At 32.8% G+C, this 25,603-nt stretch overlaps 1 protein-coding gene across 5 annotated transcripts in view; it reads left to right on the forward strand.

The window, feature by feature from the left end:
* DYM (dymeclin) overlaps nt 1–25,603 on the forward strand; it is a 525,071-nt gene that overhangs the window by 41,552 nt on the left and 457,916 nt on the right. For all 5 annotated transcript variants that reach the window (XM_031945966.1, XM_031945964.1, XM_031945968.1 and 2 more), the window contains exons 3-4: nt 14,595–14,647; nt 20,784–20,877. In XM_031945966.1, coding sequence (XP_031801826.1) covers nt 14,595–14,647; nt 20,784–20,877 — 147 coding nt within the window. The remainder of the gene's footprint in view (nt 1–14,594; nt 14,648–20,783; nt 20,878–25,603) is intronic.

Below are 25,603 nucleotides of genomic sequence, written 5' to 3' on the forward strand. Positions count from 1 at the left end.
TTTTTTGTTTCTTGGATATTGTCTCTCATTTAATACTTGGTTGACTTAATGTCTTTTGCTTCTTTTCACATATTTTGTTGATAAGAAATTGAGAAAATTTTAAGATATTTAAGTATATGCAGTAACTGTAATTAATTGCTGAATGTTTCTAAGAAGAGGATTTGGTTTGTTTTGGCTGTTAAAGTTTCATTGATTTTGAATAGCAGAAAGAGTACTCCTGACCAATGACTTAGGAGACCATCGTTATGTTTATAATAAATTTTTTGCCTTTTCTGACACATTGTTGCTATTTGTTAAAAAAAAAAAAAGGTAGATAATAACACTAGTTCTATCAGCATATAAAATTCTTGTCAACATCAAATGAAATAATGGAAATGAAAGTTCTTATTGAAAAATAAGGACTTGATTTACATGCATAAAATTGCTATCCTTACTCCTTAAGTATTTTGTTATCTTAAAGAGATTAATACAACTAATTAAGCAAAACTGTTAAATATTGTTTATTCTAATTTTTATGGTACACTTATTTTTATTAGAAGTAAATCTAGACACATTACCATAAATGCTTAGTGATGCTTTGCTACATATATACTTTGAAGTAATGTGTTATTTTTCATTTTTCTGTGACTCATTCATCTTTGTGGTTTTGCAAAAAAAGAGAGAAAGCTATTTTGGCACCTTAAATCCTTCCAAATTCAGAGAAAACAAGACATTTTTTCCTAGTCTTAAGAATTGCTTCATAACCATTTGGTAAGCTGTAACCAATTATAGCACGAGTAGACTCCTTCTGTTTCAGAGTTGTAATTAAAATCAACAATCTTTTTGACTCCAAGGGTCAACAGTGGGACCAAGCAATTTGTAAGGATGCCACTGTGTATATCAATTTGAAAAAAGTAAGTAGAACAGAGGGAAAAGAGAGAGGACAAAGAAGAATATAGTGAATAAGAAAAAAGAAAAGCAAGGATCAGAAAGATACATGTGAAGGGAAGTGGTTGAGTGCCCTAGCAATTGCCTTCTGTGACAATGATTGTTGCCTACAATTAATTTTGTAAGTTACTTTTGGCATTATTTCTTTAAGTTCAAATAGTAGTTTTCTTACCAACCTGAGGGTCTTTTTGTATGATCTATTAATTGAGCTGCTATACAAGTTAATAGAGATAGAAAATAAATTTCATCTCATTTGGAATAGTATTCTGAAATATTTATTTAGTTTATTGGTTGACTTTATTTTGGTTATGGAAACTAGAATTTTTCAATTGCAGTTCAGTTGACAAACCAAGTATGTCACAAGTAAATGTTCTTTTTTGTTTGTTTTTTCATTTTTGGAAAACTGTTTAAAGTCTAACAGTGTACATTGTTTTTTTTAAATTATTATTTTTTTTATTATTATTATAGCTTTTTATTTACAAAACATATGCATGGGTAATTTTTCAACACTGACTCTTGCAAAACCTTCTGCTCCAAATTTTCCCTTCCTTCCCCCCACTCCTTTTCTTAGATGGCAGGTATTCCAATACATGTTAAAATATATGTTAAAATCCAATATATGTAATACATATCCACATAGTTATCTTGCTGCATAAGAAAAATTGGATCTACAAAGAAAAATAACAACCTGAGAAGGAAAACAAAAATGTAAGCAAAAAACAACAGAAAGAATGAAAATGCTAATTGTGGTCCACACTCAGTTCCCACAGTCCTCTCCTTGGGTGTAGATGCCTCTCTTCATTGCTGAACTAGTCTGAATCAATTTATTGTTGTAGAGAGCCATATCCATCTATTAGAATTGATCATTGTATAATCTTCTTGTTGCTGTATATAATGATCTCCTGTTTCTGCTTATTTCATTTAGCATCAGTTACATGTAAATCTCTCTAGGCCTCTCTGAAATCATCCTGTTGGTCATTTCTTACAAAACAATAACATTCCATAACGTTCATATACCATAATTTATTTAGCCATTCTCCAATTGATGGGCGTCCATTCAGTTTCCATTTTCTAGCCACTATGAAAAGGGATGCCATATTTTTGCACAAATGGGTTCCTTTCCCTCCTTTAAGATCTTTTAGGATATAAGCCCAGTAGTAACACTGCTGGGTCAAAAGGTATACACAGTTTGATAACTTTTTGCTGGTTATTATTTCTTACAGCACAATAATATTCTATCATAATCACAAACCACAATCTTTTAGCCATTCACCAGTGGTGGGAATCCCCTCAATTTCTACTTCTTTGCCTCCATAAAAGAGCAATTATAAATATTTTCCTCTGTTTCATTGAATGTCTATTCTCCTGTCCTTCCCCGAAAAATTATATTTAGTTTTACTGAATGGGTGATTCTTTTATTCTTGATTGTAATCCTAACTCATTTTTCCTCTTGCATACCATATTCCAAACCCTCCCATCTTTAAATGTAGAAGCTATTAAATCTTGTGCTATCCTGACTATAGCTCCATAGTACTTGAATTGTTTCTTTCTGGCTTCTTGTAATTTTGTGTCCTTGACCTGGAAGCTCTGAAATTTAGCTGTGATATTCCTGGGAATTTTTATTTTGGAATATTTTTCAGGATGTGATTGGTAGATTCTTTCAATTTCTATTTTACTCTTTGTTTCTAAAATATCAGGCCAATTTTCTTTTCTTTTTTTTTTTTAATTTTTTTTTTTTATTATAAATTTTTATTGACAGAGCATATGCCTGGGTAATTTTTTTACAACATTATCCCTTGTAATCACTTCTGTTCCAACTTTTCCCTTCCCTCCCTCTACCTCTTCCCCTAGACAGCAGGCAGTCTTATACATGTTAAATATGTTATAATATATCCTATATACAATATATGAGTGTAGAACCGTACAGCTCTCCTGTTGCACAAGAAGAATTGGATTCAGAAGGTAAAAATAACCTGAGAAGAAAAACAAAAATGCAAGTAGTCCACATTCATTTCCCAATGTTTCTTCTCTGGGTGTAGCTGATTCTGTCCATCATTGATCAGTTGGAACTGAATTAGATCTTTGTTGAAGATAATCACTTCATCAGAATACATCCTCATATAGTATCATTGTTGAAGTATATAATGATCTCCTGGTTCTGCTCATTTCACTGAGCATCAGTTCATGTAAGTCTTTCCAAGCCTTTCTGTATTCATCCTTCTGATCATTTCTTACAGAACAATAATATTCCATAACATTTATATACCATAATTTACCCAACCATTCTCCAATTGATGGGTATCCATTCATTTTCCAGTTTCTAGCCACTACAAAAAGGGCTACCACAAATATTTTGGCACATACAGGTCCCTTTCCCTTCCTTAGTATTTCTTTGGGATATAATCCCAGTAGTAACACTTCTGGATCAAAGGGTATGTACAATTTGATAACTTTTTGGGCATAATTCCAGATTGCTCTCCAGAATGGTTGGATTCGTTCACAACTCCACCAACAATGCATCAGTGTCCCAGTTTTCCTGTATCCCCTCCAACATTCATCATTGTTTTTTCCTGTCATCTTAGCCAATCTGACAAGTGTGTAGTAGTATCTCAGTTGTCTTAATTTGCATTTCTCCAATCAATAGTGATTTGGAACACCCTTTAATATGAGTAGAAATTGATTTCTTACAAATTAGAGCCAATTCTCTATATATTTTGGAAATGAGTCCTTTATCAAAACCTTTAACTGTAAAAGGTTTGTGCTTCCCTTCTACTCTTGTTTGCATTAGTTTTGTTTGTACAAAGTCTTTTTAATTTGATATAATCAGAGTTTTCTATTTTGTGGTCAGTAATGATTTCTAATTCTTCTTAGGTCACAAATTCCTTACTCTTCCACAAGTCTAAGAAGTAAACTATCCTATGTTCCTCTAATTTATTTATAATCTCATTCTTTATGTCTAAATCATGGACTCATTTTGATCTTACCTTGGTGTACGGTGTTGAGTGTGGCTCCATGCCTAATTTCTGCCATATTAATTTCCAGTTTTCCCAGCAGTATTTGTCAAATAGTGAATTCTTATCCCAAAAGTTGGGATCTTTGGGTTTGTCAAACACTAGATTGTTATAGTTACTGACTTTTTTGTCCTGTGAACCTAACCTATTCCACTGATCAACTAATCTATTTGTTAGCCAGTACCAAATGGTTTTGGTGACCGCTGCTTTATAATATAGTTTTAAATCAGGTACAGCTAGGCCACCTTCATTTGATTTTTTTTTTTTCCCATTAATTCCCTTGAAATTCTTGACCTTTTGTTCTTTCACATGAATTTTGTTGTTATTTTTTCTAGGTCATTAAAATAATTTCTTGGGAGTCTGATTGGTAAGGCACTAAATAAATAGATTAGTTTAGGGAGTATTGGCATCTTTATCATATTCATTTGGCTTATCCAAGAGCACTTAATATTTTTCCATTTATTTAAATCTGACTTTATTTGTGTGGAAAGTGTTTTGTAATTTTATTCATATAATTCCTGACTTTCCTTTGATAGATAGATTCCCAAATATTTTATGCTATTGAGAGTTATTTTGAATGGAATTTCTCTTTGTATCTCTTGCTGTTGGATTCTGTTGGTGATGTATAAAAATGTTGGGAATTTATGTGGATTTATTTTGTATCCTGCAACTTTTCTAAAGTTGTAAATTATTTCTAATAGCTTTTTAGTAGAATCTCTGGGGTTCTCTAAGTATACCATCATATCATCTGCAAAGAGTGATAATTTGATTTCCTCATTATGTACTCTAATTCCTCTATTCTCTTTCTCAACTCTTATTACGGAGGCTAGCGTTTCTAATACAATATTGAATAATAATGTGATAGTGGGCAACCTTGTTTCACTCCTGATCTTACTGGGAATGGTTCCACTTTATCCCCATTACATATGATGCTTACTGACAGTTTTAAATAGATGCTCCTGACTATTTAAGGAAAAGTCCATTTATTCCTATCCTCTCAAGTGTTTTTACTAAGAATGGATGTTGGATTTTATCAAATGCTTTTTCTGCATCTATTGAGATGATCATATGGTTTTTGTTATTTTGGTTATTAATATAGTCAATTATACTAATAGTTTTCCTAATATTGAACCAGCCCTGCATTCCTGGTATAAATCCTACTTGGTCATAGTGTATTTTCCTGGGGATGATTTTCTGTAATCTTTTTGCTAATATTTTATTTTAAGATTTTAGCATCATTCATTAGGGAGATTGGCGTATAATTTTCTTTCTCTGTTTTCAACCTACCTGGTTGAAAAGGTATCAGTACCATGTCTGTGTCATAAAAGGAATTTGGTAGAACTCCTTCAATTCCTATTTTTTCAAATAGTTTATATAGCATTGAAGTTAATTGTTTTTTAAATGTTTGGTAGAATTCATCTAGATTACTTAACAGTTAATCTGGGCAAGCTATATTTTTGAAGGTATTCTTCCATTTCATTTAAGTTATCGAATTTATTGGCATAAAATTGGGCAAAGTAACTCCTAATTATTGCTCTAATTTCCTGTTCATTAGTGGCGAGTTCTCCCTTTTCATTTTTAAGACTAACAATTTGATTCTTCTCTTTCCTATTTTTAATCTGATTTACTAAGGGCTTATCTGTATTTTTGGTTTTTTCATAGAACCAACTTTTAGTTTTATTATTTCAATAATTTTTTACTTTCAATTTTATTAATGTCTCCTTTTATTTTTAGAATTTCAAGTTTAGTGTTTGACTGGGGGTTTTTAATTTGTTACTTTTCTAGTATTTTAGTTTCAAGCCCAATTCATCGACTTTCTCTTTCTCCACTTTATGTAAATAAGGCCGCCAATTTTCTTTGATAATTTTTTGAAAGACAGTGTCTTGGTGTCTCTGTCTCTCTGTCTCTCACACACAATGGCTTTCAGGTAATCCAATGATTTTTAAATTATTTCTCCTAGAAGTATTTTTTAGGTTATTTCTTTTTCCAGTGAGATATTTCATTGTTGCCTTCCATTCTACTCCATTCTTTTGGTTCTATTGAATTGTTTCTTGATTTCTTATAAAGTGAATAGCTCAACTCCAATTTTTAAAGTATTTTTTTTTTTTCAGTAAGCTTTTGTATCTTCTTTTCCCATTTGTCCAATTCTGCTTTTTGGTAAGCTTTTTTCTGCAGTGAATTTCTGTATCTCTTTTTCCATTTGGCAACTTTTGCGTTTTAAGTCATTCTTCTCTTCGTTGGCTTTTTTTCTTCTACAATTTGCTCAAGTCTGTTTTTTAAGGGGTTATTTTTCAGTCAGAACTTTTTTCTGTTTGCTCATTTTCCTTGACTTTTCCCTCTTCGTTAAAGTAAGATTCTGTTTTCAGGGCAGAGGGTTTACTGTCCCAAGCTTCAAGATTTTTATGCAACTGTTTTCAGAGATTCTTCTAGGGACTTGTGAGTTTTCAGTTCTTTCTAGGTGGTATGATCTAAGGAGAGGTGTATTTACCATGCTTTGCTCTATAAGTGACCACAAACACTCTTTTTCACCCTGGAACTGTGAGGAGGAATCCTCCTCCATTGTGGCTGCAAAGTCTGGTATACAACTGCTCCCTCGCCCAGGGAATGCAATCCTGGACTGTTACTGAGATCTGTGTGTAGACAAAGCAATGTAGTCCTGCCTCAGTGCTAGGAAAGAGACCCTTGTAACATACTTCTGAGCAATTTGATTGCCTTCTCTGAGTAAAGAGTGCCAGAAACAGCTGCTACTATTGCTGATTCAGTGGTTCTCCAAGGCCTGCTTTGGATTTGATGAGGCTATTATGGCATAACTTGTGCTTGACTATGTTCCATTCTCACCCAGGTGTGATAGACTTTTTTTTTGCTGACCTTCTAAGTTGTTTTGGTTTGCAAAATTGTTTCACTCCATCTTTTTTGTAGGTTTTGCTGCTTTAGAATTTGTTTAGAGTAATTATTTTTAAAGTATTTGGTGGCATTTGGGGGAGACCTCAGTTGAGTCCCTGCCTTAACTTTACTATCTTGGCTCTGCCTCCAGTCTTTTTGATTATTCAGCAAAGAATCATAACGAGGAGTCTTAGGGGAATGATTCTCTAGATCAGGGCTTCTTAAACTTTTTCCATTCATGACCACTTACTTTACGCCTAAGAAATTTTTTCATGACCATGGGCAAGTAGGTATATAAAATCCAATATTTACAGATAACAAATCATAATTTTGTGATTCCTTCCCACATTTTTTGCATTTTGAAATATTTGTAATTCAGGGAATGATATTTTGAAGATCTGGTCATGTAAAAACCAGTTTTTGGGTCAATTTTGGTCATAGTTTGCTGGCCTCTGCTTTCTGAGATGACTTCAAAACTATGTTTCATATCCATTTGGAGTCTCTTCTGGTATATGATATTTGAATACAAATATATTCAAGTTAAATGGTTGCACCAGTGGAAGCATGGTGATGGAAGTGAGGTGAGTGGGAGAGGCAAGAATGGCTTTTGAACTATATTCTTATCGAGAAAGAAATAAGGGTCAAAGGAGTCAACTGAATAAGTAAAAATCAAGACAAACTAACAGTTTAAATAAACTCAAGCAACCTGGGATAGGGCAAATAAAAGAAAATATGTATAGGTGCTTCAGAGGCCAAAAAAAGGACTAGGATCAAATTAGTGTTAGCAAAATTAATCACAGGGATTAATTATCATAGTGCCTGGAACATGTAAATAGATGCTCAAAAATACTTGTTGACTTGTCTTAAAGGAACAATAGGAATAAATCAGTGCAAAAGAAATATACAGATAAATGCAAACTTAACAGTTATATTCTTATGTGTGATTAACTCCCCAGTTGTAATCAACAACGATGTTATCAATTGAAGAATGACTTTTTTCCTTAGAAATGACTTTTTTTTTTTTTAGAAATTTAAGTCGGTTCTCTATATATTTTAGAAATGAAGCCTTTATTAGACCCCTTAGATGTAAATTTTTTTTTTACAGTTTACTGCTTCCCTTCTTGTCTTGTCTGCATTAGTTTTGTTTGTATAAAACCTTTTTAACTTAATATACTCAAAGTTATCCATTTTGCATTCCATAATGTACAATTCTGTAATGTTCTTCTTTGGCCACAAATTCCTTCTTTCTCCATAGATCTGAGAGGTAGACTATCCTTTATTCTTCTAATTTTCTTATAGTGTCACTTTTATGTCTAAATCATGAACCCATTTCGACCTTATCTTGGTATAGGATGTTAGGTGTGGGTCCGTGCCTATTTTCTGCCATACTAATTTCCAAATTTCCCAGCAATTTTTGTCAAATAGCAAATTCTTATTCTAGAAGTTGGGGTTTATCAAACATTAGATTACTGTAGTTATTGACTGTTGTGTCTTGATGAGCCTAATCTATTCCACTGATCGACTATTCTATTTCTTACCCAGTACCAAATGATTTTGATGACTGCACTTTGTTTCAGGTCTGGTGTAGCTACACCACCTTCATTTGCATTTTTTTCTTTAATTCCTTTGAAATTTTTGACCTTTTTTTCTTCCAGATGAATTTTGTTTTTATTTTTTCTAGCTCTGTAAAATAATTTCTTGGGAGTTTGATTGGTATGGTAGTGAATAAGTAGATTAATTTAGGTAGAATTGTTATTTTTTTATATTAGCTAGGCCTACCTATGAGCATTTGATATTCTATCAATTTATTAGATCTGACTTTATTTGTGTGGAAAGTGTTTCGTAATTGTATTCATATATTTCTTGAATTTGTCTTGGCAGGTAGACTTCCAAATATTTTATGTTATCTACAGTTATTTGAAATGGAGTTTCTCTTTGTATTTCTTTCTGCTAGAATTTGTTGGTAATATATAGAAATGCTAATGATTTATATGAATATTTTGTATCCTGCAAATTTGCTAAATTTGTGAAATATTTCTTATAGTTTTTTAGTTGATTCTCTAGGGTTCTCTGTATACTATCATGCCATTTGCAAAGAGTGATAATTTGGTTTCCTCATTACTCCAATTTCTTTAATTTCTTTTTCTTCTTTTATTGCTAACACTAACATTTTTAATACAAGGTTGAATAATAATGGTTCTGGGGGAAACCTTATTTCATCTCCCATCTTATTGAGAATTGTTGTAGTTTATCCCCATTATATATGATACATGCTGATGGTTTTAAATAGACACTACTGATCATTTTAAGGACATTTATTCCTATATTCTTTAGTGTTTTTAATAGGAATGGATGTTGGATTTTGTCAAATGCTTTCTTTGCATTTATTGAGATAACCATGATTTCTGTTAGTTTGGTTACTGGATATAATCAATTATTCCAATAGTTTTCCTAATATTGAACTAGTCCTGCATTCCTGATATAAATCCTACTTGGTCCTGGGGGTAACTTACTGTAATCTCTTTGTTATTATTTTATTTAAGATTTTTGGCATCAACATTCATTAGGGAAATTGATTTATAATTTTCTTTGTCTATTTTGACCCTACCTGATTTTGGTTTCAACACCATATCTGTGTCAAAAAAGTAATTTTGTAGGACTCCTTTCTCCATTTTTCCAAATAGTTTGCATAGTATTGGAATTAATTGTTCTTTAAATGTTTGGTAAAATTCACAATCACATAATCCTTTTACAAAAATAGGCTACGGGCTAGATTATAGAAAAACGATAAAATATTTTTAAAGAACAGAAAAAATGAACTTTGTAGATCATATTCAGAATTGTCAAATGGATTTGTAGTCCCATCAATTTGGAAGTTCCCTTCAGTGATAGAAATCACAACCACATCTGTGCCTTTCTGTTCACTGAGACTCTTTGTTCCCATGATAAAAAATATCTGCCTCAGGTTCGGTCAACAAACTGAAAGCTTTTCTTTCTTTCTCCACATATTGATAGCATTCTTTCCTCTTGATCATCTGACATATCCATCTTCTCTTTCTGTCATTCAATCTTTTTTCCTATTGTTCTTTGAGATACAACTTGGTTTTTATAGCCTATTCAAAATCACCATGTGCCTCTTCATTGTCCTACATGTGATATTCATCTTAAGATTTTTGGACATAGTACTGTTCACTGACTTGCTGCCATATAGCAACACCAGTAAAATATGAATTTTTAAAAGAATGATCTTTGCTATCATAGAAAATAATCCTTGCTTTTCAACTCTGGGCTTAATTCATTGTTCATTTGTAGTCTTTCAGGTGTGTGTGTGTGTGTGTGTGTGTGTGTGTGTGTGTGCGCGTTTTCTTTTTCTGGAAAAAAATTTAACTCTAGAGGTATGAAAATTCAAATATATGTTCCATATATCTTGCAAGTCTTTGTTATCTCTAATTTCTTTTTCTGGAACTATATTTTCCATTTTTCCCCATTTTCTCCTTTTCCTTCTTTTGCATTGAAGGCCTCAAGTATCAGAGTATATGTTGATTAGAGTACATATGATTTGATATGGAAAGACTTAGCATATTTTCCACACATTTTAACCAATTTATTTCTCAGCAAATGATACTGATGCATAAATTTCAGTTATTTTTATAATAGTCTTTTTGTAAATACTTGATCAGACCATGCACAATAAAATATACTAATTTATTCTAGAGTATAAACCTTAATAGAGATTTAAAATGTCATCTTGAACAGTCATTCAACAACATTCCTTAAACATCTGCTGTTTATCAGATACTGTTATTGGTACTGGGGATACAAAGAAAAAAATATTCATGTGAAAAGTTTATATTTTAATAGAGAAGAAAGTACATATATGATTATATACAGTGTAGATATTAAGAGAGTAAATAAATGCATAATAGTAAAGGAGAGCACTAGCAATTAGGAAAATCACGGAAGGTTTCATGAAGATATATCTTAAAGAAAGAGAGGAACCGCAGAGGTAACAAGGAAACACATTGTACCCTGTGAGATGGCCAGTGCAAATAAGTTAAAGCCAGTTTGCCTGGATTACAGAGTGTGGGAAGGATAGCAGTGTTAAATAAGAATAAAAGATTAAAAATTAAGAGTTAGAAATCAAGTTGTGAAAAGCTTTAAAAGCTAAACATAGGAATTTATTTTTTATCTTAGACATAACAAATAGAAAGTCACTGAAGTTGATTGAGGGTAGGAAGATGATATATTCAGATGTTCACTTAAGGAGAATTACTTAGGCATCATTGTGTAGTATGGGTTGAAATGATGAAGAATTTAAGCCAGGGAGATCACTTAAGAAGCTATTGCAGATATCCTGAGAGGTGATGAGGTCCTGATCTAAGGTGATTACTGTCTGTGTTTAGAGAAGATATTGGATGTATATTTTGGAGTGATTGGATATGTAAGAGAGAATGAGGAGTTGGGGACAATGCCGAAAATATAAATCTCATCACCTGAAAGAATGATATCTTCGACAGAAAAAGGGAAATTTGGAAAAGGGGAAGATTTAAATGTAAAAATGAATTTAGTTTAGTACATTTTGAGTTGTAGATATCTCTGGTACATTTAGTTTTCCGTTTCCAATAGACCATTGACAATGTGAGACTGGAAAGCAGGAAGAATCTAGGGACGCATAAGTATATTTGTGAATCATTTACTTAGAGATGATAGTTAAAAATCACCCGATCATAACTGCAGATGGACAAAGTTTGGGGGGGAAATTATAATATTTATATTCAGACCTTCAAAACAGCACAGACATGGAAGGGATCTTGTAAAATATGATTAAATAGAATTTATCTAAACCCCGAAAGCTAGCTATCTTTATACCATTCGCTTTTTTCATAATAAATTTGGGATAAAACAAGCTTGTCAAGTAACAGTGGGGAGAAGTAATAACTTCAGTTTGTCTCAGATTTATTAGGAAAGCATGCAGCCTATTTCCATTACAAATATTGCTTGCTTTGGGATTTAGATATATAACAATTCATATTCAAAGACTCAAATATTATTTTAAACTTTTTTGGAAATGAAGGGAGAAGAAAATAGGAGAATAGAGTGTTTATGGATAGAATTTGCCAATATAGAAGTGATTGGTATTGAATTGTTATTGATTCAGAAATTACCAGATAAGGAAACTTGGACTGTCAGTGCAAGTTGGTGCCTTCTCTGAAGGAACTTAATATTTTAAGGAATTGCTAAAAGTACTGAAAGGACAAGTGATCTATCTTAGGTCATACAGCCAGCATATGTCAGATGTGAGGTTTAATAAGCCTTGATCTTTGAAAACAAAGTGTGGTCTTTTAAAACTTTCTTCTATCCACCATACCACACTGATAAAATAAAAATGACCATGCTACAAAATTTAAATTATGGATTTTCAAACATATAAGTATATGGTCAGTTCACAGATTTAGAGCTGGAAGGGAATTTGGGCATCAAATCCAATCCTTCCATTTTGTAGATGAAGAAACTAAAGTCCAGGAGATAAAATTATTTTTCTCAAGGTCATATGGGTAATAAGAGCTGAGATTTAAACCCAGATCTTCTTACTCCAACTTAAATTTTTTTTTAAAGTATATGAAAGAAAGATTAAATGGGGCAAGAAAAAAAGTGCTGCAATTCAGTATTTCAGGATTTAGTCAGCCTAATTGAGAGAAGAACGCTATCTCACAGACTTTTGGTTTGGCAGAAAATAGGTTTAAAGCAGTATGTTGCATTGTATAACATAAGTTCCATATGGATACATGCCTTAACAATTAAAAGAGAATAAAAGAAGAGTCTTTCATAATTATGGCTAGTGGGAGAATGTTTAGTGAAACAAGGAAGGAAAGTGACAGTGTGTATGTCATCATCATCATCATCATCATCATAATTCTGAGTACAGGATTTGTAGGTAGAGAACTTTGGCTTAAATCTGTCTTCTTTGATAAAATTTGATGACTAAATTTTTTAGGGAATTAATACATAAGACCAAGAGCCTTTTCCCAAAAGGTAAGATATAGATAATTTTCAAAAAGAATCATAAACTATCAATAGATATATGAAAAATTGTGCTAAATATCTCATATTAAGAGAAATGCTACTTAAAACAGCTCTGACATTTCACCTCACATGTAACAAGTTGGGGAAAATTGATAAAAAACGAAAAATATTGTTCAGAGGATTGTAGGAAAACAGACATAGTAGTGAGCTCTGAATTGGTCAGTCATTAAGTAATTACATATATTTTATGTTAAGGACCTGTTATGTGCCAGGCACTGTACTAAGTTATTAGATTACAAAAAAGAAAAAAAAAGACAGCCTCTGTACTCAAAGAGCTCCAACTATTCTGGAAATAAATTTAGAATTAGGTAAGCAGTATCACTAAACTGTTGACCCAGAGATCCAGCTATTGGGTATATATCTTAAATTGTCCAAAAAGAGGAAAAAGAGGTGCCATATATACTCAAATTTTCATGGTAAAACATTTTGTGCCAGTAAACTGGAAACAATTTGGGTACTCATTGTTTGAGGGAATTGCTGAACAAGTTGTGGTATGTGAATGTCTTAGAATATTGATGTGGTTTAATATATGATAAGCTGGTAGACTATAGTGAAAGGAACCTGAACAACATTATACACAATGATTACAATAATGCAAATGAAAGAAGTATAAAATGAAGTTGATTGTTGAGTAATTTTAATAATCACTTTGGATTTGGAAGAAGAAATAATAAAATATACCTTTCTGCTTTTTGTAGCGATCGTCTTTCTGGGAATAGACCTTTCAGGATGGGATTATATGGAATCTTTTTTTTATTTTTTTTTCCTCCTTTCTTTTTCTTACTAGTTAGAGTTTATTGGGAGGGGACAGCTTGTGGATATGTCAAAATGACTATGACATAGAAACAAATCATCAATAAAATTTATTATTAAAAAAATAAAGGATAGTAGCTCTACTCAATGGCAAAGTATAAAATGAAATTATCCCTGAAATTATAATGTACATCTCTGGGAAAATAAAGTTTCATTTAAATTTTCAGGAATAAAAAATTCAGGAATACTCCATTTCCTGCCCCTGGTACTTTATATTGATTTCTTACCATTTTCTTCTGTTAGTTTCTTTGGCTTCCTTCAAGATTCAGCTCAATTCCTACCCTCTGCAAGAAGCCTTTCCTATTCTCCTCTATTGTTTGTGCTGTTTCCCCTCAAAGATTACCTTCTAGTTAGTGAGTGACTGTGTGTGTGTGCACGCATATGTTTCTAGTTATTTACATGTCATCTCTCCTTGCTTCTTCCCCCAAATTCTTTTCTTTCTCTTCTTCTTCCCCCTCCCTCCTGTTCTGCTTTTTCTAATAAAGGTCAGTTAATTTTTATCTGATTAAAAAATACAAACTAGTTAACAAACCAATAGTTAGCAATATGGTCTTACTGTTAGTGGAGACCTTTCTACTTACTATAAAACCACAGTTATTTATGTGAAAATACCAAAATGCCCTTGCACATAGTGATTATTTAATCAATCTTTATAATTGGTGAATAGTGACTATAAGTAAAACATTAAGCATACTTTTTGCTGTGGGTATTATGTTTTCCTGTTCCAGTTTCAGTTTCATACAGTAAATAATTTTTAAATATTTATGTTCCAGTAAAATGATAAACTTTAAAAATTACGTATTAAAAAAAGTCCACTAAATATTTTGTATACCTATTATGCTCCAACCAATCACTTCCCTTTTATATTCTTCCCAGTGCTGAACTGAAGCTTTTGGAGGAAGCCACGGTCTCAGTCTGCAAGTCTTTAGGTAAGAGAATTAATATCGGTTAATGAGCAGGTCTTATTTCAACTTTTAAATACATATATACAGTGTGCATACAGGATTCCTCAGATGTGGATTATGTACCCATTCATAAAATAATCTGCTTTCTCAGGTAGGTAGTCCACTAGCCCATATTTCTGTAAACAACTGAATAGTTTTGATCTTAGGGCAGTCAAGGGTTAAAGCTGAATTATTTAACAAGGTGTTTAATGATAATCTTTTTTTTTTATTTTTTTATTTAATAGCCTTTTATTTACAGGATCTATACATGGGTAACTTTACAGCATTAACAATTGCCAAACCTCTTGTTCCAATTTTTCACCTCTTACCCCCCCCACCCCCTCCCCTAGATGGCAGGATGACCAGTAGATGTTAAATATATTAAAATATAAATTAGATACACAATAAGTATACCTGACCAAAACGTTATTTTGCTGTAGAAAAAGAATCAGACTCTGAAATATTGTACAATTAGCTTGTGAAGGAAATCAAAAATGCAGGTGTGCATAAATATAGGGATTGGGAATTCAATGTAATGGTTTTTAGTCATCTCCCAGAGATCTTTTTCTGGGCATAGCTAGTTCAGTTCATTATTGCTCCATTAGAAATGATTTGGTTGATCTCGTTGCTGAGGATGGCCTGGTCCATCAGAACTGGTCATCATATAGTATTGTTGTTGAAGTATATAATGATCTCCTGGTCCTGCTCATTTCACTCAGCATCAGTTCGTGTAAATCTCTCCAGGCCTTTCTGAAATTATCCTGTTGGTCATTTCTTACAGAACAGTAATATTCCATAATTTTCATATACCACAATTTATTCAACCATTCTCTAACTGATGGACATCCATTCAGTTTCCAGTTTTTAGCCACTACAAAAAGGGCTGCCACAAACATAATCTTTTTTTCTTAAAAAAAGTATTGTTCTAAAATCCTTTGTTGCTTTAAGAATTGTCCATTATTAGGATTCAGCAGCTTCCTTGAACTATAGTGACAATATTGACCACGAGAATTATATGCGTAGTAAAATGTGCTTAAGAGGGACAATAGTGAACGTCATTTTGCAGCTAAAAGTTCCTGGACTAATGAGTATGCTGGAGGTAGTTAAGGTGCTCCTAGAAAATAGGCAAACACAGGACTAGATTTGGATGGAGGGGATGTGCATGCGTCAGTGGAAAAAAAGATTCAGGCATGAGGAAGGGCAGGGGATCAGCAAAGTGTATGTAGAAAGTAGCATCATTTTCTTTGTTCTTTGCCATATTTTGTCATTAGAGTGAAAAAACAGTAGCTGTATAGAACTATATGACATAGTATCAGGTGTCAGATGAAATGAGTTAATCAATCTATAAGTATTAAGTGCTCCAGTCAGTTGATAAGCATTTATTAAGTGCCTACTGTGTGCCACATACTGTGCTAAACACTGGAGATGCAGAGAAAGTTAATAAAAAAAAAAAAAACCAACACAATCCCTGCTTTCAAGGGTTCACATTTTAATGAGGGAGACAGCATGAAAACAACCATGTACAAACAAAATATATATGGGATAAATTAGATGCAGTTTTAGAGGTGGGAGGGCACTAAGATCAAGGTCAGGAAAGGCTTCTTGCAGAAGGTGAGATTTTTGACTGGGCCTCTAAGGAGGCTAGAAGACCAGGCCAGCAGGCAGAGGAGAATTTCAGGCACGGGGACAGTTACTGAAGAAGTTTGTAATCTTTTGTTATCAGAGGGAATCCAGAATTTAGTCCTTTCAGAAAGATGGAAGGAGAGGGAAAAGAAAAGACTTAAGATGAGCATGTTTATTATCTATGGAGCAGGCATTCCAAAGAGCATAGTGGTAGGGGTGGGTAACTTTAGAGTAGGACATTAATTGGGTTGAGGGAGAACAGAGTAGAGGCATAGACAGGGAAAGGAACAGAAAATAGGATTTAAATAATGAGTGCTGGGATTTGACTGAGTAAGAGTTTGTAAAATTGGTTAAATAGTCAATAAGAATTTATTAAGTACCATCAGGTACCAAGCACTTGGAGATATAAAAAGAGGCAAAAGATAGTTCTTGCCATAAAGAAACTTATAGTCTAAGGAGTGCAGATAGGTTAGCAATATCCTCAAGGAAGATTTGGCCTTAGACAAAAAATCTAGGAAATTAGCATTTATTAATTAATCACTTACTATATATGCCAGACACTGTGCTAAGTTCTGGAAGATAGAAACACAAGCAAAACGAAAGAGAATGGGGTTGAGAGAAAAAATGAAAGTATTTGGCCAGGGCTTGTGCTCTGAAGTCACAAAGTCAAAAATGAGACCAGGAAGGACATGAATCTTCAAGGGGTTAGGCAGCAGGGTATAACTGAAAAGGAAGGGGAAGGGTCACTTTGCTAGATTTTTGGGGTATAAAGAGAAGTGTATTCTGTTCTTGCATTCAAGGGGCTTACGTTTTATGAGAGGGAGACAATGTATACATGTATATACATGTATGTGTATGTCTTGTCTGTGTGTGGGTATATACATACACACAAGATGTTTTGGGAGGAGAGGGTTCTAGAAGCCGAGAAGGTCAGGATTGTGGAGACCCTGGAATGTTTGTAGACAGTGGGGAGAAGATATCGAGTTTTGTGGTTAAGGTTACCCATAGAAAGGTTGGCCTTAGCAAGGAGAAGGGCCACCTCTTCATCAGAGATGGCAATAAAAGAGAAGAGAATGGACTATATCATAAGGTTTAGAGATGAAGAGAAGAGAAAAGGAACCTCATGTGAATGGCCTTTATTTTCTTAAAATCTGAGACCAGATTGTCTGCTGAGCTAATAGGCATAGGGGATATATATATGAGACTTGAGGGGGAAAATAAATTTGAAATAGCCACTGCAGAAAGAATGATGAAGAATCATTTATAGAGAGGATCAAAAGATTGCCTTTTTTTCAGTGACAGCCTAATTGAGATTATTAATTAAGAAAAAGAGCCAGATGGCTCCATGGATAGAGCACTGTGCCTGGATTCAGGAGGATCTGACTTCAAATTTGGTCTCAGATACTTATTAGCTGTATGACATCTGGGCAAGTCACTTAAGCTCTATTTGCCTTAGTCTACTGGAGAGGGAAATGGCAAACCTTTCTAGTAGCTTTGCCAAGAAAACCCCATGGATAGCATTGGTGTACTTTGGTCCACAGGATCATGAAGCAGAAGATAGGCTTGAACAACAATAACAGCAAAGAAATTTGCAATAGACCTACTATCCATGATTGATTGCTTGATTTCTTCTAACACCATTCAGTGTATATGTGTATGTATCATCTTCATTGATAAAATATTATTGATGGCAGGAATTGTTTTGCTTCTCTTTGTAGCATTAATGCCTGGGCATGTAATCAGTGCTTAATGAATGCTAAAGAACTTTTAAATCTTTACTATGTGCAAAGCATTTTGGATTAATAAACTTAATAAATATCTCTTCCTGTGTAGGTTAATGCAAATGTTAAAGGCCTTTGAAATCTTTTAGTCTAACCTAGAACAAGAATTGCCATATAAGTATTCAGCCTATGTCCAAATATTTCCAGTGATTTTTAGATAGTACAAAATATTTGAAAGATTTGTTGGTGTTAGGTTGAACTGTAATTTCCCTCCTTGAAATTTCTACCCCTTGGTTCTACTTTTACTGTTTGCACAAAACAAATCAGTTCTTCAGCAGCCCGACAGCTTGCCAAATATTTTACAATAGTTACACAACCCTTACTCATGTCCATGATCATATTTATTGCTAGTTCCAGACTCCTTAATGTTTTATTTTCACTCTTCTAGTTGAAACTATTTTTTCAGCTTCTTCCTAAATTGTGGTACCAAGAATTGAACATAGTATTTCAGGTTTGGTCTGATCAGCCTAGAGGCCAAAGGTATCATAATTTCTCTTTTTATTGGAGGTACTATACATCTATTAATGAAGGGCATAGGTTTTTGTTTGCTATATCAATCAAACAGATTTGATTTCATGAACTTGAAGTCAACTAGAAAACTTAATTTCATGAATGTCTATTAAGCCACATCTCATCTGTAATGGGCTGAGGTTTGAGTTGATGCACTGAGGTCCCAAGTACGTGAGGCTAAATAGTAATTGGGCTATACTCTATTAATATACATGACTGGATAAAGAATGGTCCCTGCCCACTCTCCGTGCAAGTCCTGATGTGTTGTATAGGAAATGACGATTTTGGTGGGTGGAGACAGAGAGTGAGACAGGAAGAGAAGCTGGGAGAGATTGGGTCTGGGTTCCATACTCCTAGCTGCTGGTCGTGTGGCTGCTGATCTAGCTAGCTTCTTGACTCAGCTGCACACATTGCTATCGCCGATTATCTTCCACCTCTGATCCTTCTTCACTGAGAATAAAGATTGACGATTTTCCCCTAATCTGAATTCCTGACTCCTGCTGATTTAAAAATACACGGTCTTCACACTCATCCATCTTATTTTTGTTCATTTTCCTTTCTGAAGCCATATGTGGTAGTTTATACTTATCTATTCACTGGTAATCTTTGGGGACAATTGTTTTAACTAGTTATGTATAGGGAAAATAGTAAGGTTCAGTGGAAAGAGTGCTGAATTTGGAGTCAGAATTGATTTTGAACCCCAACTTTGTAACTTAATTCTTATATGAGCTTAGTTCCCTTTTTTATAAAATGTTAAGGTTGGACTAGATGACCTCTAAGGTCCCATCCTGTTCTAAAAATTATTATCCAATGAAAATACAAGGCTCCTTTCTCTATATTGTCCATAAGGATAGTTTGAGATTTTGTCAAATTGTTTCTGTGATCTGCTTGCATAATAAATGCATTTTCAAAAAGAAAATTTTATTATAATTCATCACTTAGGTTGTCATGATAGCTAATCATCACAATTTTTGTTCCTTAATATGCATTATATCAAAGTATTTGTAAACATTTACTTTGATTAAAATGTCATGCCTAAAATATGTTCAAAATTTTTCATACTTTTCCAAATCTTTGCTTTTTTTTTTTTCTTTTGAAAATTGGGACAATATTTGCCTCTTTTCAGTCTACTGGTATCTCTCATTCTTTAGGATCAGTCAAATATAATTAACAGCTGTTCAGTCAGTTCTCATGTGTGTAGATTTTTTCATTGTTCTAGGATGGAGTTCATCTTAGCCAAGAAATCAGAACTCATTTCCCAAACACTTTCTTTTTTCATCCTAAAGATTTGATTGACTCTCGTACTTGTTTATTCTATTCTTTTTGGCTTCAATATAATTCCTTTTTCTCACATGTTGATAATATTTAATTTGAGTTAAGCTTCTGTCTCTTTGTTGTTCTTACTCCTTGTATACCTTTCTTTTCTCTTTGTCTCAGTCATACTCCACTCTAAGCAAATGAACCAACAAACAAAGCCCCATTTATTGTCATAATATTTTTTAGAACTTCCCCTTGGCATTAGTCATTTTAATATTCATATAGGTTAGTGTGAGTTTTTTTTTTTAATTGCTTTTGTTTTAAAAAACTAAAGAAACTCATGTGGCTTCACAAAGAAGCTGGGGAACATATTCAAATTCTCAGCATTCCTTTTGTAGGTTTATATAAACTATAAGATCATAACATATATTTCCCACCTTCTCCCTAGCACCTTCAATCCTCTTTCCATACATTTTCATATCTCTAATCAGTTTTCCCCACATTGGCTAGCATTATGTCTAGAGTAGCACTTTTTCTTGTTGTTCTCTTTAACTTTTGAGTATTGAAATTATTTATCAGTAAGTGACACAGATTCTTAGGTTTGAGGTGAACAAGACTTTTAGCAGATGTCTTAACAGTTGAAGTTCCTTTTGGTTCTCTTGGTTCTGTGTTAATTTTGGCATTCACCAGCATTCTGTGGTGGATAGAAAACATGTAGGTTCAGGCCTTTCTCTTCCATCATATAGACCCTGGGCAAGTCACTTAAATCTTTCAGAGTGCTTTTAACATCTAAGACTGGAGGTCGTAGAGAAGGTGCCCAACCTTTATTGATAGAGAGAATTTCCTCAACTGAGAATTTCAAAACAATGAAATAATAGCTAGTCCTTAATTGAAATTCTACATTATTGTGAATGGATTTTGATTCTTAAATGTTATTTTTTTCTTTGCAGTTGAAAATAATCCGCGAACAGGCAACCTTGGAGCACTCATAAAGGTCTTCCTTTCTAGAACCAAAGAATTAAAAATTTCAGCAGAATGTCAAAAGTAAGTTGCACAATGAAATTGTGGTGCTTTAATATTTAACATAATGCCATGAAGGTTTTAATTATTCATTTATTTGTTGAAATACCTGTGGTTGTTTGTTTGTCCATCTGGTGGCATTGTGCCATTATTATAATGCCATTACTATTGTAAAGAGAATAGCACAAGAAGAAAGATATAATCAACTAACATAAAGAGTTTAAAAAAAATGGAGTTGATGTGATTTTTGGAATATTTGCTCTTCCTAGCATATTAATCATTTAGTGTATATAGAAATACACACACACACACACACACACACATTTTAGGTAGTAGATTTAATAGTAACATTTATGACATTTGGAATTTTGTGGTTTGTCATTGCCATAGCTGCATTAATTTTATTTTAATAAGATTCAAATTGAAGAATAACTTGTAAATCTGCTTCCATGTTTTCTTTCACATTGGGATATTTTTGTTATTTTTGTTTGTTTGTTTAATTAGAACTGTCCTGCAAAATTAAAAAACTGAGCATTTCTGGGTGTTGTCAATGATTATTTTATACGGGCAAATTATAAGAAAATAATTGGAATTATAGATGATCTTTTAGAGAATGTTAAGGCCTCAGGTATACCTGTACTTATTTTTATTAAATAAACATTTTTGTCAGTAGCCTAATTTATTGATTTGCCTTTAACATTTTTATTTTATTTTACTTTTTTAGGTTTTTTTTAGCTTTTTATTTTCAAAACATATGCATAGATAATTTTCAACATTTTTCCTTGCAAAACCTTGTGTTACAAATTTTTTCTTCCTCCTTTCTCCTCCCTGAGACAGCAAATAATCCAGTATATATTAAACATGTTCAATTCTTCTATATATATTTCCACAATTATTGTGATGCACAAGAAAATTCAGATCAAAAAAGAAAAAAAATAACATGCTTATTTTAAAAATTATGTGGAAATACTTTTTCTGTTTAATTTGATGCATGCTCCCAAGTGTATAAATCCTGTAAGATATAAAGTCTGACAGAATTTCTCAATGGATATAGCAGAAAACTCTTTAAAACTTTTCATACTAAATAATGAGAACTTATTCATGATAAAGTAAAACCTTAGTTGTCGAGTACTAAAAAGAACTGAAACAACCCAGACAAGTGTATATTTAGTGTAACTGAAATTTAATCCTTTTCTTAGAAGCTGATTTTAACCACTTTTTGAAGAATACTTAAAAAATATGCTTCCCTGGTTTCTTATAGTTACATTAATGACAGAGGGTTATCTTAGTAAAACCAGTGTGTAGCTATTTTGTAACTATTATTGTGCTAAATGAGGTGATGTATGACCTAGGTTTTTAGGTTCTAATACCAGGAAGGTACTGGATAACCACCTTTATTCAAGAAGTCCCTAATGTCATCTGACTACTTCTTTTTAATTATTTGCCTTTAAAAAAAAAATTGAATACCCAGCCGCATGCTTTCCTAACTATTTTTTCTGCAAGATTAATTATTGAAGTAAAAAGGGCAATCCAGCTTCTCCCAAATAGTCATCTTGCCTTCCCATAAAACCTTTTTGTTTGCTATTATTATTAATATTTTTGATTTATCGTTGTTACTCAAGAGTGACTTATTTCTGACTCACTAACAGATTGGGCACTGGAGCTCCTCTTCAGTTTGTATTCATTGCTTTCTCTTAACTATTATTAGTTGCTAGAGAAGGTGGGGAATATTATTTACCATTTCAAGAATTTGTGCTTGAGTAGTTTGGGGAACATTTACTGCAAATCTTAAAAAATCACAGAATCACAGAGAAGAAAATGCTTCTGCCAACTTGATACCTAGGTGAAGGTGAAGTTTTTTCTAATCTTTTCTGAATGTTAAATTTTTGCCAGAATTTCAGATAAAGTCAACATTACAAATTAAATCTTCAATGTTATAGCAACTATGAAAAACTTGCAAAAAGCCTCCATGATGAATCAGGATTTTTTTTTTTAATTATAGCTTTTTATTTAGAAGTTATATGCATGGATAATTTTATAGCATTGACAATTGCCAAACCTTTTGTTCCACTTTTTCCCCTCCTTCCCTTCATTCCCTCCCCAAGATGGCAGGTTGACCAATACATGTTAAATATGTTAAAGTATAAATTAAATATAAAATAATATATATGTCCAAACAGTTATTTTGCTGTACCAAAAAAATTGGACTTTGAAATAGTGTACTATTTAGTCTGTGAAGGAAATAAAAAATGCAGGTAGACAAAAATAGAGGGATTGGGAATTCTATATAATGGTTCTTAGTCATGTCCCAGAGTTCTTTCGCTGAGTGTAGCTGGGTCAATTCATTCCTGCTCCATTGGAACTGATTTAGTTCATCTCATTGCTGAAGATGACCAGGTCTATCAGAATTGATCATCATATAGTATTGTTGTTGAAGTATATAATGATCTCCTGGTCCTGCTCATTTCACTCAGCAAATGGATCAGTTTTTTCATGAAATTTCTTCTGTGTTAACATTTAATGTTTTGAATTTAGATCAGTAAAGTAATATTGGCAGGAAAGAAAATGGTAAAAATATTACCAGACACTGTCTTTCTTTAGGATGAGACCTATAATTATTTAACATTAGAACTCCAGGATGTTGAAAAGTTCTTAACACTTCAATTTCATAGAAATATGCAGCATTAGTTCACATAGAAATAGTCTATTATTTCTTTTAAACTAGGAGGATCTAATTTACTGTTACCTGTAAGAGTAGAAATTGGGAAATGTTGCTATTGTAGACCAGTTTTGTCAGCATTATAAAACTCTTGTGTGGATAGATCATGTCCAAAATGAGTCCTCTCAAAAAGATACAGTATTCATTAGCATGACACTGCAATTTGTTGATTATTTTCACCAGCTATAGTTAGAATTCTAATGCTTTGCCTCATTTTCAAAAAATAAAAGCCTCCCAATTAAAAATATAGACTGCTGGGTTAGCACCATTTTTCTTTCTTTTTAAATGTTTTATTGATTTTTTTAAAAAAATATTTTGTCACTTTATATCTTTCCTCCCCTCTTTCTTCCCTTCCACTTCCATTTTCCTTTATATCAAATAAATACAGTCAAGCAAAACAAATTAACATCTGTGTTATTCTGCACCTGTAGTATATACCCCTCTATTTGTTTAAGGGGGCAGGGCATATTTCCTCATCCTGAAATTAGGAGTAGTCATTTTATTAATCAGGGTTCAGAAGTCTATTTTCCTTTATATTACCATAGTTTTAAAAATAAATTGTTTTGCTAATTCTGCTAATTTTGCTTAGCATCAATTCATATAAGTTTTCTTTATTTTCTTTACAGAGATTTTTTCTTATAAAACACTGTTCAGCGGTCCTGATTGGTCTGGGGACCTGCTATGTGGTGGTATTCAATGATTTTTAGTTGGTGTATTAAAAAAAAAATCTGAGCATCCTGAAACTTGATAAAATATGAATGTATGGTAGCTAACATCATTTTTCTATGTTTTGAGTTGTGGACAAAATTCTTTTTTTTCTTTTCTCAAGATTAAGACAGTTATGTATGTGTCTCCCTCCCCTCCATTTTTCCTGTTTTTTTTTTTTTTTTTGCATTTCATTTGAATACTTTTGGAATATATCCTGGAATGATTTCTATCTAGTTCTCTTTTTTCATATATTTAATATTGTACATGTAAGAATTTTCTGCTGTATTGTAATTTCATTTATCATTATATGTAATCTCTTTCAACACTGTTCTGTCTTGATTTCTGTACTTTAAGTGTGCTGCTGCTTGATGCTGTATAAGATTATAGAAGTGAAAATCTTGTCTTTTAAAAATTCATCGTTTTCATCCCAAAGTGTTGCTAAAGGTTGGGTGACTGATGCCCATTTGTAGAATAGGGATGCCTTCTAAAATTGCTGACATTTATATTTACTGAACATATAATAATTTGGAGAAAGGCATATGCAAATGATTTCAGTACTGGGCAGAATATGATACAATCTAAAAGAATAGAAAAAACAGTGAGCTAAGAAATTCAAAGGAGGAAGAGAAGTTGTAAGTAGGGGTGAGAAGAAAAGATTTTTGTAAAGAAGATTTTGTGAGGAGGATCTAAAAGTAGAATTTCACTAAGTGGAGAGAGAAGATCTGGGACGAGAGATCTAAAGAGATGTTCTGTTTGCAGTTTTACCATTTTATATTCTTTATGGCTATTGAGATGTAGTTGACTATATAGTGAAGGTGTTATGTTTGTATGTATGTGTGTAGAGGGATATATGTATATACTTTCCACCTTCTTATCTGATTGAAGTATTTTTTTTTTAAATCATTCTCTTTTTCTCTCTAATGACAGAGTTCTACTGCTTGCCAGTTTTCTCTGAATTTTTAAGCTTTGCTGCTACAATTGCTGCTGCTTTTGTGTATCATTGCTCTTTTTTGCTATCTGTGCTGTTGGCTGTATTCTTCCATTTACTTTTTCCTGTTCTCTCCTCTACATCCTTTTTTTGTTATTTGGTTTTTTGTGCAAAGAATCTTCTTTTTTCTGATCGATGAATTGTCTGATCACAGCATCTCAGTTATTATCTTTAGTTCTTGGATTCAAACTGTTGTCACTGATTGTTTAGGGACTATTCTGTTGACACTTAAAAAGACAAAACAAAACACTCAATCAAACTTCTGAGTTTTTGGTTTGGGTTGAATCTGACTTCATTAACTGTATTACTATTCTTAGTTTAGGACTTTCTTTTGA

This window comes from Sarcophilus harrisii, chromosome 1, assembly GCF_902635505.1.
Source record: "Sarcophilus harrisii chromosome 1, mSarHar1.11, whole genome shotgun sequence".
Taxonomy (NCBI): domain Eukaryota; kingdom Metazoa; phylum Chordata; class Mammalia; order Dasyuromorphia; family Dasyuridae; genus Sarcophilus; species Sarcophilus harrisii.